A 17778-nucleotide genomic window follows, 5' to 3' on the forward strand; every position below is an offset into this window, starting at 1 on the left:
CATTTTATTTACTCCATTTTCCCATGATGAAGAAAAATATCTGGTTGTTTTCATTAGATCTGCACTTATTTATCTCGTTATCTCGAGATACAAACAAACTTGTTATCACAGGACAACAGAGTGCATAAAATGGACGGATGCACATCCACTAAAGGCTTCCGTAGTATGCTGCAGACATGGCTACCTATGATTGACCTGTCCACCAGGATAGAGTCGGAGCAAATCATATCTACTTTGTAGTCCGAATATGGTGGCTAAACATAACCGAGATGGCGACGCCAAAAACTCTATGGTTTGAATTTATACACGGCAAGTCCAACAGGCCGCTGTGCTTCTTCTATTGTGAAAAAGAAACATGATTTCAGCTGTGACTTGATTAGTTCATATCCTTTATATATCAACATTTTGTGAACTTTTGTCGTCCAAAAAAAAACAAGCCTTAGTTAAAACAAATCTTCTTGATAAAGGATGCTAAATGCCTGGCAGAGAGCCGGCAGGTAGGACAAGGGTCAAACCCAGAGAGGCAACAACAGCGAAGGATAAGCAGCAGAGAGGTATGTATGTGTTTGTTGAGAGTGTGTGTGTGTGTGTGTGTGTGTGTGTGTGCGCGTGTGTGTGTGTGTACACTTGCATGTGTGTGTGTAAGGGGAGGGGACAAGGAAGACCTGTGGATAATGTAGTGAGTTTTCTGTTCTTTTTCATGTTGTGGCGAGACATTTAGGACACTGATGACAACGATGACAATGAACGGATGTTTTAGCAACAGAGGAAGTTTCTCAAACTTCGATCAGCATTGACAACATTACACGACACTGGATTAATGATCTGGACAATATTGGCTGACAGAATTCTTTATCTCGTGGTGATTCGATTAATTTGAACTTGTTTTTTTGCCACTTCAGTGCAGCAAAATGTTAAGCTACAAGAACAAGTTCTTTGAAAGATGTTTAGTTTACGTTTGAGCATCAGTGCAAGTCTTTACTTTTCTGATGTCAGCAACGTCAGCCGATCTCAACAGCACTCGAGCTTTGTGAACTTCACCTTTAAATCTTTGGCTTTTTGTTATCAACATGTCGTACTTGTGTGGACCTGCGAGCACTGAGCTGTCTGTCAGCATGAATCCTGACTGCGTGGACTCCAACGATCAAGCAGCCAGAGTCGAGTTGAAGCATTGGGTGACGGGCCTGATCCTGAGCGTCTCTGCTTTCGTCATCATCTCCACCAACCTGTTGGTGGCCGCTGCTTTACTCAGGCTTCTTTTCAAGAAGAGCAGCCAGAGCTGGTGCTTTGTCCTCAACTTGGCCCTGGCTGACACTCTGGTGGGTATAGCCATCACCGGTCTGGCCACAGAAGATTTAAACATCCACAATATCAATCAGAACCAGCGGGGCTACATTGGTGCCGATCCTCCAGCTCAGGGAAAGACTCGGTGTTTGATTATGATGGCCTTTGTGGCATCGCCCTGCACGGCATCCATCATGTCCATATTCCTTATCTCAGTTGATCGCTACGCAGCCATCAAGACGCCCTTACGGTACAACAGACTGTCTGGGAAAGGGACAGCAGTCGGGTCCTTGCTGACTCTGTGGATCAGCGCTTTCACTGTGGGATTCATGCCAGGTGAGACTCAATAATATACAATTTATAAATTAATTAAAATTGTATCAATCTATGGTCGATCAGGTTAACAGAATCTGGTGTTCAGACAGAAAATAGTCCTGCACTTAAGGAATACAATGGGCTGTTGCAAAAGGTATTCTGCATGTTGGGACTGAAGGAACATCTTCTTACTCCCTAGACAGTTGGGGAATCCTGCCCCTTTTGTTATCTTAGCACCATAGACTGTATAAAAGAAGTGGACAAAGTAACTGGCATTACTGGTCCGTGGACTTCCTCTGGTTTGGCATTTTGGCCATCACCATCTCGGTTTCTTGGATCAAGAGGTTACCATATTTGGGAAAGAGGGAGGATAAGCATTGCTGTCATGTTTGACAAGTTGCCATTGTAGGGACGTGTCAATCACAGTTTTATTGTATTGAATAAGACTTTAAACTAGCGATTTAGATCATAAATCAAGTGGGAAGTAGAGACATTTTCAGGTAGACTTGCGTATAATTGGAATTCTTTTGCAACCAGTGGAGTTGCCATTGGCAAGAATGCAAATTTAATGCACATCAGCATTGGCTTCCCTTTTGAACCAAAGAGGTGACGTCCACCTCTTATATACAGTCTGTGGTTCACAATACGACTCCCTAACCCTAAGTCAGAATAGGAACTATACAAAAATGAACCTTAATTGACTTAATGTAAAGTAATTGGTCCGAACATGAGCCAGTGCAAAACTGGACAAATGAGCCAACAATTTCCATCCATTCCAACTCAGTTATTATCATGCTGTGGTATGTTACGTTGCTATACCAATCATCCGCCAGCTTATGTCGCTTTAGCATTCCCATTGGCGGTACCAAGGCAAACAGGAACAAAGGACAGGGGCTACGGTGGTATGGTTGGGCAGAGAGAGTCCCCAACATCATGTTGCAGCGAATTTAAAACTTTAAAAGCCAAAACTATTTATGAGACAGTATACTGAAATAATTTGAGGGCTGTTTTCTTGATATTCCAAGAGTACTAGCAGTGGTAATTTCCTATGACAAATAACCCATGTCCTCTGTTCCTCAGTTATGGTGCGGCAGCTGCAGACGGACGGCTACAGTGGCTTCTGTACTTTCTTCTCCGTCGTTCACCAAGTGGGCATTATTGTGTTATTCATCTGCTGCTTCTTCCCATTGTTCTCTGTGATCGTTTACATCTACCTGGACATCCTGAAGATAGCCTACAGCCACCAGAAACAGATATGCCAAATTAGGCAGGCTGGTTCTCGGACAGCTGAGCATGATCAACCTCAAGAGCATCACCATAAGCATCACCAGCTGAGGATCTGCCATGCAGGCCATTTCAAGGCCTTGAAGACGGTGGCGGTGCTTGTTGGCTGCCTTTTTATCCTCTGGTGCCCATTCTTTGTAGCGTGCCTAGTGCAACTTCTGTGCAAAAGCTGCAAGATTACTGAATTGTTGGAGAATTATCTATGGCTGTTGGGACTGTCCAACTCGCTGATCAACCCTCTAGTGTATGCCTGTTGGCAAAAGGAGGTGCGGTTACAGTTAGCTGCTATGTTTTCCTGCTTTAGAGACAGGTTATCAGCTGCTGGACCAAAACGTGTCACAGAAAGATGTGACCCGCAGCCACCGGTTCTGACTCCAGCTATGGTTTCTGCTGGGGATATCCACAACCCTTCTTAATTGCAGCCAATTTTAAGCAATGACAAGGCTAACACAGTTCCAATATCTGCCCTGCCTTGCTTCTGGGAAGAACTGGGAAACCAAAGAAGCAGTGAGTGGGTAACCTGGGACCTGAGTATCTAATTCCTACCACTTCATGTACTAAAATGTTCTGGAATCCTTGAATTGATTGTGAAAACTGATAGCACCATGGATTACGTATCTATTTTGCCACCACTATCTGCCCTGTCTTAAGTTCAAATTTACAAAGGATAGGACGCTTAAGATATTCCAGCGTAAACACACCAACAAAGATATGAAGCTAGCGGCAATTAGCTCTTTAGATCTGTCTAATTGGCTTTGACATTTCTTCGGTTGTAGTTTACTTCAGCTTTTTCTTTCAAAATGTGTCATCCCCAGCTGAAGCTTTTCATGGGACATTTACGTTGAAGTTCTTTTTCTGCAGTGACTTTGACTGACTCTTGTTTGGTCCAGTAGCTGTTCAGGGACTGAAAATGTCTTGTAATATGACTTCAATATGAACAGCCCAACAGGCAGTTTGGGGGCTAACGTCGTTAGCCCAGTTCTTAGTCCCATCTGTGCATCTGTGTTGTCAAAGTCATTGTGTAATAAACAAAGCACTGAGGTAACAGGACTCGTAGTTACTGTGAGTTTTGAAAGACTTGTCATTTGCCAAAACCATTCCAATAAAAATGGTGGAAAGACCACGAACAACCGCCTCCTCTTCACAGTGTGTGCAGGAGCGACTGATTACTCAGCAGGTCTTGAAACAGCATAAACAAGCAGAAATGTTGTTTTAATCGGTAATAACCTTAGCATGCTTGGTTAACTAGCTTTCACTTTCCGTTTTGAAGCTAGTTAGCATACTGTGTGAGCGAACTATAAACTGTAAAATGGATCCTCCAAATGCTTTAAATGGAAGGACTTGACAGGTAAAACGATGCACAAGAGCTTGTTGGACGATCTCATTGATATGGGTTGAACCCCCCCTTTCTAGCCACTCTTCTGAGGAGGCTTTCCAGAAGAACTTGACGTGTGTTTATGTGTAATTTGTGCTCGTTCAGCTGTTCATTTGTGAGTTCAGGTACTGATGTTGGCTGAGAAAGCCAATCTGCTATCTTGTTCCTCCCCAAAGTGCTTAATGGGGTTGACGTGAGATCCCTCCAGCTCTTTATGGTCTTGTTTGTGCACAGGGGCCGAATCATGTTGAAACAATGAATTTGTTGGGGCCCAAATAGCTTAAATATGTATTTTTGGGTGTATGTACCGATGTATATATATAAGGCCCAATCAAATCATCAGTTTACAACAAGAACAGAAAAGAACTAATATCATTATCCAGCGTTTTAATCCCAGCTTAGTATTTGTCTCTCTTGTCCCAAGGAAACTGAAGCACATAGATCACCGATAACGTCCAGCAAACGTCATTACACACGCTGGGAACCATGGCATTACACGTTATCTGTGTGCCTTGTCCCGAGCGCCGGCTTTGTTTTATACTGTTTTATTACATCTATGTGATTTAGAAGCTTTAAACTGATGGTTCTCAGATAGCAGACGAGCCGGCTGTTTATCTGACTGGCCGCTGTCGCGCGTTATATTTCATAGCTGGATAACTATTCATTCATGGAAACTTCCTCAGCTGCTTGAGCCTCGATAAATGTCGCCCACTTTACATGTCAGCAGTCTGTATCAACAAAGCAGTCACGCCAGGGGAAGTCTTTCCAGGTCTGGTTAGATAACTAACATTTACTTCAGACAGAGAACACAGTGTCTACATAAACTCTTATCAGCTGAGCTACCTGCCTCATTGCCTGTAAAAGTCCATACGGTTTTCCCAATCCAGCTGTAACAATAGTAGATTCTTACAGAGTTTTTTGCTTAAATTTAAGCTTTTAGCTCTTAACTTGGCAGTATGGTCTTCATCCTAATGCAACTGGCCCAGCTGAATGAGCCTGTTTCCTGACCTGCCAGACCACAGACTGTGTAAAAGCAGTGGAAGTAGCGACTGTGAAGTCAACCCCCCTTTTGAAGCCTTGAGTTTAACATTTTGCCCGTCGCCATATTGGTTTTTCAGAGCATGAACAGGATGGATACGCATTGCTACGTCTCTATCCTGGTTGACGGGACAATAGCAACTTTTCGACCAAAGGCAGCCTTGCCCTAAAGCAGAACCTGCTTTATCATATATTTGACACAAAACATGATTATTTAATGCAAATTTGACGTCAATTTGCTGTATTGAAGAAGACTTAAAACTGGAGCTTTAGACCTTAAACTCATTAGGAAAACTGAGATGTAGGGTGATTTTCCTATCTGGTTTTGTATCCAACTTCTTTATGCAACCAGTCCAGTCGCCCCCTTCTGGCCATTACAAAGAATGCAGGTTTAAGGTTGGAGATACTTTTAAATCTTGCATTCACGTACACAACCGTCTGCGTCATGAACTTAACTGTTCACATTGTCGCTGCACTACGCGTGTTACTGGAGGATACCTCTAGAGGGCGCACCAGAGAGCTCAGGCCGTATGCAGCTACCAGATGTGCGGTATGTAAACAACAAACATGGAGACACTCGAGGAGGTTACTGTGATTTCTGAGATCACAGCAGAAACAGCTCTTGCCTGCTTGTTGGACAGAACACATCTCCCCAACATGTTCCTCCGTGCTCGGACGTAACGCTCCCGGACTTGTTTCCATTTAGTTTTGCAGGTTTCCACGTCGACGTCTAAAACAGAACTTATCTGTCTGCAGCTGTTTGACAGCATGTTTGTCTCTGTGCAGCGGCAACGACACATCGTACAGATGTGGATCATTGTGGACTTGGTTGATCAGCTTGTCTTCAGAACTTACAGCCCTTGTTGTCCCTGCTGCTGTGCTGACCCTGTCACATCTCCTCGTGCACAGCCGACGCTCCAAACAGACGCAGGGCAGCCATCATGCGCACACAAATGCGTAGCTAAAAACAAGTTTATCTCCGGCTTAAGAGGATACGTCCTCTTCCTTTGTGTCAGACTGTTGGAACAGATCAAGGTAATGACTTTGGTGGCCTCTTTGCTTCTCACCCTCCTCTGATGGTGTGAGCAGAAGTAAAAAATAATAGGACATTCATTGTATAGAGAATTAAGACACATGAAAATGCAACGTATTTATTTACAACCTCCTGACAAAATAAAACACAAATGCTCAGCATTACACTTTTTACAATGGCATGCAGACTGTTGGCTCATGATGGGGTGTTATTTTAGATATACAGGAATGCTCTGTGGAACTATTGTGACTGTAAATGTAACTGAAACTTTAAAACGACACACCCAAACAGTTTAGTAAGGACAACACTTAGATCACTGTCCGAGGTAGATGCTTAATGTGTGTTTGTGTGCATGCATGCGTGTGTGTGTGTTTGACGTGTGTGTGCTAGCTTCGCTGCTTCGGCTGCGTCCTCATGGGGCTGAAGAACGGGTGCCACAGCGCCTCCTCCAGGGTGATCCGCCTGCACACGTCGTACTCCAGCATGCAGCCGAGCAGGTCGAACAGCTGCCTCTCGTCCTCGTTCCTCCTCCACATGCACTGCTGATAAAAGAGACAGACAGTTAACTGTGACTTCCTGTTTGTCACCGCCTCTACCTCACGGCTGCAGCTGATTGGTTGATCTGTGTTCCTTAATACCTTCAGAGGCTGACAGTGTCTCCGGATGTAATGGTCAGAGGAGCTCTGCTCATCCCAGTTCAGGCGCTCGTTGTTCACGTAATGCTGCTTTCTACACGCGATATGTATTTAACAAAGAATCAATATCACCCAGACATTTTTAACGTTATGATGAGGTGTTCAAGGTCTTTGAACACACACAGTGTGACTCCTACCTGGACTGTTTCAGCAGGTGGGGGGGAATCGGTCCCAGGACTTTCTCCATCATGGCCAGATGTTCGATACTGTCGTGGGTCTGAAACAACAGACAGACAGAGCTTACTGTTATTTTATGTTTATGTGTGTGAATGTGTGTGTGTGTGTGTGTGTGTGTGTGTTTGTGTGATTCCATGTGTGTACGTACCGGGAAGAGAGTTCGTCCCAGGTAAAACTCCATCAGGACGCAGCCGAGACTCCAAACGTCACACGACTGGTTCCAGCCCAGATCTGAGCACAAAGACAGTTAAGACTTACGACAGGAAGCTAAACTGGTCAGTAATTTAGTGTGTGTGTGTGTGTGTGTGTGTGTGTGTGTGTGTGTGCGTGCGTGTGTGTGTGTGTGTGCGTGTGTGTGTGCATGTGTGCGTGTGTGTGTGTGTGTGAGCAGTGTGTACCCAGTATGACCTCTGGAGCTCGGTAGTGACGTGTCGACACCAGAGATTCATGATGTTCGTGGTCAAATGTGGCCGTGCCGAAGTCGACCACCTTCACGTCCAGACTCCTCAGCTTCTTCTCCTCACACCTCTGACGCACACACACACACACACACACACACGCACACACACACACACAACATCCTTCGTTACTCGACAAACCTTCTAATGACTTTTGGCTAATAATTTTCAGAGCTTTTACCTTGTCATTGTTGAACTCCAGGTCGTAGTCGGAGCAGACAAACAGGATGTTCTCGGGCTTCAGGTCTGTGTGTGTGAGCTTGTTACGATGCAGGACTGTAAACACAGAAACACAGATTAATTGTGTGTTTTTGCCCGAAGAGAGGGGCCCACACACAAACACACACACACAGAAACATACAGTCGACTCACAGCAGACGGCTCTGAAGATCTGGAAGGCCATGTGTCTGATCTGCTCCACGTTGAACGGCAGGAACTCGTTCTGTCGCAGGAACTCGAAGGTGCTGAGGCCGAGCAGCTCGAACACGATGCAGATGTGACCGTGGTGATCGAACCAGTCCAGCATCCTCACACAGGCGCTGACAAGGGAGAGTCATATCAAAGTTATCCTTCACTTCGTAGCCCAAACTTAAAACAAGAAAATAAAACAGGTAAACTCACAATCTGTTGTCATCGTCCAGGCTGTTGATCTCCTCCAGCACTGCGATCTCTGACTTCGCTACTTCACGGAAACAATCGATGTTCCTCACAATCTTCACGGCTACACGCTCGTCTCTGTTGAACACAGAGTGACAATTCCCGTGCACTCAGTCTACGTGATGATTCAAATGTTGTAAGCCGTCTGGTTGTGAGCTTTAAGCTCAGGATGTTGTTGATGTTGAAAGGTTAACCGAGCGTGAACTCTTACTTTTCTCTATCGATACACTCCACCACTTTCCCAAAGGCTCCTGCTCCCAGCGTAAGCACCACCTCATCTGCGAAGAACGGACAGACATTCAGTTGGTCAGCAGAGTAAGCAGGAGCCTATTAAAAGCTAATTTCTGTCCAAAGGAACAAGATATAAGCTTTGTCCCAAGTCAGGGGCTGCGTCCTTTGAAGGAGGCTACAGAGGACGAGTCATTCGTAGCCAGCGTAGACGCTAAAGACGAACTGACATGAGACGGTCTGGTCTACGGAGGATTTCCTGTTTGTGTCACCAGCTGCTCCAGCAAAACCTTTTACATTTAAAGTGTTCTCATTGGCCGCTTGAGAGTCCGCCATCTCCTTGGATTTGGTGCCACAGAATCTTGGGAAATGTTGGGAAACGAAGGTTACATCCGATCGTTCATTCAGGGTCGGGAAAAGGAGGGCGCATTTGAAGGAGCCTTCGACGCACCACTGTGACGCAATCTGCCTTAGATACATAAAGGACGCAGCCCCTGAACTGGGACACAGCTATTATGTCAAAAAATAAACAGGAAGTATTCAAAGATACTCCAATTACTGACTACAGTTTTCCAGGGTCAGAAGAAAACTTAAATGCTCCTCCTTAAATGACTCGTATTGCATTTGTAATTTTGATTATTGGCAACCAAATGACAAAAATGAGTTTGTTAGATAATCACGTTAATGGTGGATGAACTTGTGGGTTAGGGTTAGGGTTACACTTGTACCCTACTCACCTAAATACCCTTTAAGAGTTCAAGCTGAATTTTTAACCAACATTTCTGCACAGAAGACACGAGGTGTGACTAATGACTCCCGGAGATGCAGCAGGTGGCATTCCTGCTCTGTTACCTTCATGTTGTCCGGTTAGAAATGTAACACATCAGAGCCATGACAAGGACAGAACGGACAGACGAGAGGTTACGTACATCTCTCTTTCATCACGAGGCCGACGTGATAGACCAGGTGTCCCTCCTCTTCGTCCTCCTCACAGCTCTTTGCCTTGTGACTCCTCTTTGCTCCATCTTCAGCGGCGCTGACAGCATTGTCGCCGAGAAAGGCAGATTCATGTTGGGACGAGGTGTCGTCAGGCTGAGTTGAATGTTGGATGTGAGTGACAAATGGAAGATGACGTGATGAAGGAGGTGTCGATGATGGCGTTGGTGAATTTGTTGGAGACGTAAAGACAAGACACATGGACGAGTCAGTGCAAGAGAAAGGGCAGGGGCACATTCTGACGCACATCCCATAAAAGGGGATATTCTCTGGTCCTAATTAAGTTATTTTAGTCCTCACAAATAACGTATATAACATGATTTACTGTATAGATGTTATGATATGATATAAATGTATTAGAATCAAAATGTCTGAGTCATACCAGGTTATCATTTTCTGGGGACGTGCAGAGCGTGCGCTGGTTTAAACTTCCAGTCTTTCTGTCAGCGTCTGATTGGCAGTCATCAACATCTACCAGTGGAGAGAAAGACAGAGGAAGAGCTTCACAGGTGGGCAATGAGATTCAGATACATGCTCAGGTAACAAAAGAAAAATCACTTCAGAACAGAGACGCCTGTTAAAGCGTCCTTCACTAAGATGCATACGTAGCCTGACTCAGCGTTAGCTGCCCTAAAGCGTATAGTTCAATGACCAAAACATAACAGGAGACTCACATTCATTGTCCATCCAGCCCATAATAACGCTGTTAACACTGGTGTGTGTGAGCTCTGTCTGCTCCAGCCTCTGGAGGTCCGCTAGGAAGATAAAACACACACATAGAAGAGTGTCAGTGATGTGCACACTAAAGCATCCACACTCACAACCCTGCACAACGCCTGTAACCCTGTGAGGTTTCAATCTATAGCTTAATAACCTGAACAAGGGGGATCCTCCATCCTAATCCTGATGAATGCTTTAAAAGTTGGACTTTGGAAGTCACTGGTGTGGCATCCCCCAGGGGTCACTGCTTGGTCCTGTGACCAAGAGTGATTTTGGAAGTATTTTAAGCCACACTCGAGCTGATAAGAAGCTATAAGCTCTTAAAATGTCAAGGCCGGCGTGTTAGTTTGTTGGTCCACCACAAAATAAAAACAAACTTTAATTTCTTAAAAAGTTTGTAATGTAACGATGCAATGCTAATTTAATCTTAATTTATAAAAGCTTTGCAGATCATTGGCCAGGCATCGCCCTGGGATCACTGCTGGTTCCAGTTCTACGTTTGATAAGTTGCATTAAAGTTAATTTACATCCCACAACAACAACAAAAAGTTTGATTTGAGGGTAGTGCCATCGTCACGGCCAGATTCAGATTTCTATCCTTTGCGTGGCCACGTTTGGACACCTAAGACGAGCTTTGCATCGTCAGTCTTTGCTGAACTCATGTCTGCTGGCTTTGTACTTTAGCATTAAGCTAACTCAAGTAGATAATGCAGATGATTCTGGTAATGCATGCAATGGTTAGCATACAAACAACATTAAGCATTGAATCAAATTGAACTGAACTGTGCAGGCAGTGTGCTGACTGAATTAAGATCCATCCATCATGGGGTGGTTCAGCAGCAGGCGAACTTTCTGATTCATACTGACCAACATCTTACAGGACAAACACCTCACATAAGCACCTGTAGATCTAAGACCTCTGACATATTCATGTCAACAGTCATGTTTGAATACGAGCAAATTTAAACCATCAAAATCAAAACATAAACAAAGTGAAGTCCACAATTATCGGCCTTATACAAAATGCTGTTGTGCAAACATAATGTATGGGAATCTCGGGTGTCTGAATTCCTCTCAGCATGCTGTTCTCATGTCTTAAAGCTAGCATGCCTGTACAGAAATCTGTGTTTTCTTGGTGTCTTTACATTAAAATGTACAGAATCATTGGAGCTCATTCTCTGGGGACTGAAACGTCTGTACCAAATGCAATGGAAAGTTATCCAACAGTTATATACAGAGCCATGTGTAAATATCTGATAAATAATCTATCTAAACAACACACAACCTGATTCACCTAATGCTGTTCCTGGTAAAAGTAAAGTGGTGCTGAAACAGTCTCGTAACTCACGAGATCTTTGCTGCTCTCGAATGAAGAACTCGTATCCAAAAAGTAAAGATTAACAACCAGCAGTTTCCTGCTCTCTGCTGCTCTCTGCTGCTCTCTGCTGCTCTGTCACACTTTGAAAAGACAGAAGCGCTTAACGTTGAAGAGAAATATTCCTCTGACTGACCCGTTTGGCTGTAAATAGAGGAGCGGGAACCTCAAAGCTCTTCTTCTCTGCTCTGCCTGGTATTCAAACCCTCCCTCCAACGCAGCCCTTGATCCATAGGGTCGAAGTCTTCCCTGTCTCCCCAGCCCCTCAAACCCTCCTCTCTGTTTTCAAAGCTATACATAGTGTTACATCCATTGGTGTTCCTATCTCCAGGGCTTCCCCTGGCCTTTTGGAAGCGGCTGAGTTACGACCCCCCAGCAAGCGGGACGGCTTTCAGAGGGCGAGAAGAAAACATGAAACTGTTATGGTCCCTGTGGGGAAATTAGGTTTTTAGAGCAGTCATTGGATATTGCAGAGGTCAACAAGAACATAAACAGGAATAGGTTTTATTAGATCAAAATTACAGCATTTGTTTTTTATTCAAGAAGTTGAAAGCGGGAACTTTGTTTCGTATTCAGCAAGCAATGGTGGAATATTCGCTTTCATAATTTTTTTCTTGAGTAAAATCCCGACTTGGGGAGGGTAATAACTGCAGCACCTAAAGTCTATTGATTCCTTCTGAGGAGGCCGGACTTTAAAACTTTGAGCTTTTAAACGGCTTTCAATGTTTGTACGTTAGCTTGGCAGTGCATTTTTAGCTAACAGGAATGAATAGTGCATATTATAGGGGACTATTTTTTGCATGCATGTGTTTCGGAGCTCTTTTGCAAAGAGGAATGAGCTATTTAAAGGTTGGATTATATGCAAACAATACTTCAAACAGATCGCTGCTGGTTTCGTCCTGACAATTAGACATTTAAATCACACAATCAGCCTCATCTTAGGAAGCCAAACCTAAATTTCCATGGGTGATTGATATGTCGACAACAGCGTGTCCACAAGCTTACAGTTTGCGGTAACAAATCCAGCGCAATTTAAACTCTCTCTGTCCCTCCCTGTCCCTCTTCCACAAATAGCGGACATGCCACTCACAGTGAGGGTTTCTATTTCCCTTTGCATTATTTCTTATTCATCTTTTCAACACCTCCTCCTCCACACCTGCGGTATGTACTGTATGCTACAGCTGTCTTTTTGTCCTTCCAACAGCTGTAGTGCCACCTTCAACCTGCACAGGTCCACGAGAATATTTCTGTTTGTCCGGACAAAGTTAAGAATTAACATGAAATTTCCTTGTCGACATCCAGACCAATGTTCCAGTGCCCCTAAAAATGTATTTCTCACTGTTTTCACACTTCCCCCCTCCCCTAATGTATATTGACATATGTATTAGTCGACAGGCCTAAGGTATGCCATGGGGCTTTTCTTTTTATAGCCAACAATGTGAAGAAGTGCGAGTCCTCCTCCTCTCTCGGGAACGGATCCGTCTCTCCGTGCCGCCCGGCTCAGCTGTCTCTGATCGACTGTAAATCATAGTCGAGGATGGATCACTCCTGCTGACAACATGCAGGACCGTTGTCACTCACTTAAGAAACTCCAACACTCACTAATCTCCAGTCAGTGCCAGGAGTGTGGAAGGTTTCAATCTACAGCTTAATAGGCTTAACAAGAGGGGCTCCCATCCTAACTACCGCCACCAACACTTAATATTTATAGATCAGGCTCGTTTACATAAATGCTTTAAACTGGATCATCGGTGTGGCATCCCCCAGGGATCAGTGCTTGGTCCTGTGACATTCTGGGGACACAGAGTAATTTTGGAAGTATTTTAAACCAGACTCGAGCCTAGAAGAAGCGATAAGCTCTTAAAATGTCACGGTTGGTGTGTCGGTTTGTTGCTCCACCACACAATTAGTCTTACCGACTTTGATGTGCTAAAAAAAAAAAGTTAATCCAAAAGGTCAAATCTTTTTGCTGTTCACAAAGATGATTAAAGTTACTCAGGGTTTACTAACGATGTATCCAATGATTTGATCAAGTCCTCGACCTTTAAGCTCGCAGCCCCATGAAGTCGACCTTTGTGGTTTTAGATGAAATCTGTCATCAAGTTTTGGTTGGATTTTCATATAATTCGGAGCAGACTTATATTATATGTACGAATACATCATGTCCAATTCTGATGAGATAGTGGTAATAAGTACGTGCAGCATGCCAGTGTTAATGAAAATTATAATAAATGACAATAAATGTTCGTCAACAACCTTTTTTACATGACGAAGACGAAACGTCGACGAGCTAAAAATAGATCTTTGATAATAAAAACTTTCACGACACGTATGTTTTGTTTTGGTTAACGAGACGGGACTAAAATGTTCGCAGTGGGCTGTCGGACATTTAAAATCCAGGATATTTTCCCCACTGTGCGTCTAATCTGTCCGTCAAAATACAAGCATGATTCCTGTCGCTGGTTGAATGTGTTGAGGGGCGTGCAGATCCGGTTATAGGACAATTTATGCTTCATCCCCAGATCTGTTGGCAAGACGTTGATATCTCCACCGTAGTAACTCCATTTGAAACATCGATCCTCTTTTGCTCTCTTTTGAAGCCACATAGCTCTGACTCTGGAGCATCGGACCCTGAGAACGTAGGGGTGACTACTCTGATCATGCTGAGTATATCCTCACAGAGCCGCTCTGTTGAGAAGACTTGTTTCCATCACTCCAACTTTAATCACTGGGAAGTCCATTTTTTCCTGCTTAATGTCTCTAAATTCTGCCCCAGCTATGGAAGAAGTTTCGTCCAGGACTAAGAGAGCAGATGTTCTGTTTTTGCTGTTATAGCTGCACAAGAGCCACAAATTCACCTAAATTGCTTCATCCAACCGGTTCTACAAACTCAGTGTCACATTGTACCTCTCCAGAGAGCGCTTTCTTTTACTCTTTGATGTTGATTGACATCTCTCCATGTGTACACTTTACAGTGTTAAATATAACTTTCCTTTTAGCTCCATTTCCTTCAGACCTTTCCTGTATCCATTGCATCAACATGTTATGCTGCCAAAGTTCAGGGCGAGCTCACGGTCTGAAACCAATCATCTCCATCCCTGATGAATCTTGAGGCTTTGTCGTGTTTGGATGGAAGATGAGATACTGTGACTGTTTTAATTGAAGGGGATTATTCTGTGCTATCAGTTTATCTGATATGACTGAGAAAACACTCGGATGAAATCTATCAACAGTCTGAGCTCTGAAAACCGACCAGCTCACATACTGCAGCTCTAACAATGAGCACTATGCCTCCTGACCGCACTGCATACTGTTGAGCCACATAGCACGCTAATGACACTGAGACACGGAAACAGAGTTTGCTTTACTGCTGCTACAACAGACCACAACATGTTTTATACCATCAACCACTTGTTATATAACCTGCACTACATGATGCAATGGCATACACGTCCATTGATCCGTCACACAACACTTACAGAGAGAATAAAGAGACCAGATTTTCAAGCAACTGAAAAGATTAGATCTGATATTAACACAAGAGGAAACCATGTTTAGTCATCTGTCAGATGTTCTCACATTTCAGTTTGTTGCAGCTGAATTTATTGGAAATGCAAGAATGCAGGGTTATGTAAAGGCTCCTTTTCTATATAACAGACCTTCCAAACATCGCCACTGATGCAGAAAAGATGCTCTTAATACACATGAAAAATAGTGGATTAAATATGTAAGTTAAAATGCACCTGTCACTGCATCCAGATTTGGGATTTTTCAGGCTCCAATCTTGTCGTTTCTGAAACAAGAATCCCTCAAAGATCTTTCGTGTCCTCTCGCAGATATTGTCCTTGTCTCTAACAAATCACCACCTTGCATTGCACCATTTTTTTGTACATTTATTCCAGTGATCGTTTCAAAATACACGTATGCTCTTACTGCCGGGTCTTGCATTAACCTATTGTCCTGAACCGTGTGCCCGTTCTGAACCACGTGCCCGTCCTGTATGCACAGATGTCCCAGCAAGACAATGCTTTTAATAGACATGTTCTGTGTTGCTGCTAATAAAAGCAGCGCCACATGAAAAGATGAGACTTACCTTTGAGAAATGTCAAACAGTTCTGATACGTGTGAACATGTTTCTGTCTTTTGATTGGTTGATTGAAACGTCCCAGTCAAACCCTTTCAGAAAGACTTGTGCGACCTCTTAACCTGAGTTGCATTGCTGTGTTTGCTGCTTACCTGTTTGTTGTTGAAGCTGTGATGTCTTCTGCTTCTCCTCTTCTCTGGCTCGCTGCTCTGGTCTGTTTAAGTAACTTACCCGCCTCCTCTTAACCTTCCTCCAACACCAGTGTCCCCCGGGGGGAAAGCAAACACTTGTTGCCACGCCACATAGCTGCCAAACAAGGAGAGACAGAAATGGCGTCCGCGGTGCAATAAAACATTATGTCCTTCAGAAAACCAAGACGTGAACATTCCTGCGCACTTCTAGGCAGTAAAATCCTCAGCCAGCTGCAGTGAAAAGAGACACGGGGGGCTGCTCCTGCCCCGACCCCTGGCCTGACCCATGAGGGCTCCTCTTTCATCCCGCAGGAGAAAACATAGTGTACTGTGTCTGATCTGGAAACGTTGATGCAGGATGATGCAGGAAATCAGGTGATGATTAAGGAGACACTTATTGCAGGTTCATTTCACATTTGATACAAGATAAATTGACATGTTTAACCAGAAGGTCATAACAGTTCATACAACGCCCTACACCTGCTGAAGGTCCACACGTGGTTATATGTTTGTTATAGTTTCATTACAACTGGTTCTTGGCTTATTTGATTAGCTGAGAGACGTAAACTAAATCATTTATGTTCATTTCTGCAACCGTAAAACTGTTCAGTGCAGGCTAAGGAGAAAATGGTAATGGTGGGCTAATAGTCATGTTTGAGTAACAACAAAACGAAAGAGAACCCAGTTGCAGAGTTTAGGGAAAAAGTCTGCAAAAGGCAAAACAAATGCTGAATTTCGGAGAGTCCATGGAGAGCTGGAAGAAAAAGACATCCAGAAGACACAATACAACACTGATACAGCCACAGCAATCATCTTCACAAGGAGCAGGGTTAGACACTTCCACGAAAAACAAACAGGTAAAGAAACAAGGGAAGACAAAGACGATATCAGTGTCCCAATCCAGGAGCTGCATCCTTCGAAGGACGTATTTCAAGGCCGATAGCGTCACAGCGGTGCGTCGAAGGCTCCTTCAGATGTGTCCTCCTTTTCCCGGGCCGCGAAGGCTCCATCCGGTGCATCCTTCGCGGCCCAACATATCCCAAGATGCATTGCGCGCCAATTCAAACAAGATGGCGGACTCTCAAGTGGCCAGGAATACACTTTAAATGTAAAAGGTTTTGGTTTCAACTCAATCGTACAGCTGCAATCCAAATGTTAAAAATGACCAAAGGGGCCTTAAAACTTTAAATGACCTTTATGATAATTGGTTAAGTTACATTACGAGCTTCCTGTTGCTAGGCAGAGAGCTTTGTGAAGCAAACAGGAAATCCCCTGTAGACCAGACTGTCTCATTTCAGTTCGGCCTTAGCGTCTACACACGCTACAAATCAGTCATCCTTCAAAGGATGCAGCCCCTGAATCGGGACACAGCTTTTACTGTATACACTGGGCATAACCAGGGACAGGTGAGCTGATCAAACACAGGTGAAAACATAAGGGTGGGGCACACAATCACAAAGGCAGGAAAAGAAACAAAGGAAGGAAGTAAAGCTGTACACGAGGGAAACAGGAAATGATGACTGAGCAACGAAACATAAACAAAATACAGAACTAAACAAGAACAATTCACGACACCAAGATAACATGTTAATGTCTTTGGGAAACATAAAGAAGCATTTAGTGAATCAATTCATTCATCAATGTTTTTATATAGTGCCAGATTACAACAAAAGTTCTTCTAGACTTTAAACTTTGTGATCTAACAGCTCCTGAAGACTGTGCCGTCGGTTGTGTTTGAATGGCCTGGGTGTAGAGCGCTTGTAGAGGTGAGAAGACGAGAACGTCACCTATGAACTCTGTGTTAAATGCTGTTAACTGTTTCAATCCCACCGTGCAAACTGCATCCACTCATGAGAGAAAACCCCAGC

The 17778-nt window shown here is 43.9% G+C and overlaps 2 protein-coding genes across 2 annotated transcripts; one reads left to right on the forward strand and one right to left on the reverse strand.

Moving 5' to 3' along the window:
* The first annotated feature begins 1070 nt into the window (after positions 1–1070).
* LOC138605773 (glucose-dependent insulinotropic receptor) lies at positions 1071–3299 on the forward strand. Its single transcript, XM_069678208.1, has 2 exons — positions 1071–1620; positions 2680–3299. Exons 1-2 carry the CDS (start codon positions 1071–1073, stop codon positions 3297–3299), a joined length of 1170 nt encoding a protein of 389 aa, XP_069534309.1.
* Positions 3300–6715: 3416 nt separating this feature from the next.
* LOC138599539 (dual specificity protein kinase CLK4-like) lies at positions 6716–10236 on the reverse strand. The gene is made up of 12 exons (XM_069671260.1): positions 10215–10236; positions 9923–10011; positions 9474–9636; positions 8528–8594; positions 8281–8394; positions 8032–8198; positions 7841–7935; positions 7600–7729; positions 7350–7432; positions 7162–7241; positions 6968–7058; positions 6716–6871 (listed from the first exon to the last, which is right to left on the reverse strand). The coding sequence occupies exons 1-12, from the start codon at positions 10234–10236 to the stop codon at positions 6716–6718; spliced, it is 1257 nt and encodes a 418-aa protein (XP_069527361.1).
* Positions 10237–17778: the final 7542 nt, after the last annotated feature.

Source organism: Semicossyphus pulcher, unplaced genomic scaffold (assembly GCF_022749685.1).
Source record: "Semicossyphus pulcher isolate SPU_LCO1_2020_fin unplaced genomic scaffold, fSemPul1.0.p SCAF_10, whole genome shotgun sequence".
Taxonomy (NCBI): domain Eukaryota; kingdom Metazoa; phylum Chordata; class Actinopteri; order Labriformes; family Labridae; genus Semicossyphus; species Semicossyphus pulcher.

What these genes read in the sequence shown, in the direction of transcription:
- LOC138605773 (XM_069678208.1), top strand. Translation starts at nt 1,071, where the DNA reads ATGTCGTACTTGTGTGGACCTGCGAGCACTGAGCTGTCTGTCAGCATG. An exon ending in CACTGTGGGATTCATGCCAG is followed by an intron (nt 1,621 to 2,679) that starts GTGAGACTCAAT and finishes TCTGTTCCTCAG; the next exon opens with TTATGGTGCGGCAGCTGCAG.
- LOC138599539 (XM_069671260.1), bottom strand. Translation starts at nt 10,236, where the DNA reads ATGGGCTGGATGGACAATGAAT. An exon ending in TGGAGTTCAACAATGACAAG is followed by an intron (nt 7,730 to 7,840) that starts GTAAAAGCTCTG and finishes TGTGTGCGTCAG; the next exon opens with AGGTGTGAGGAGAAGAAGCT. An exon ending in CACCTGCTGAAACAGTCCAG is followed by an intron (nt 7,059 to 7,161) that starts GTAGGAGTCACA and finishes TATCGCGTGTAG; the next exon opens with AAAGCAGCATTACGTGAACA.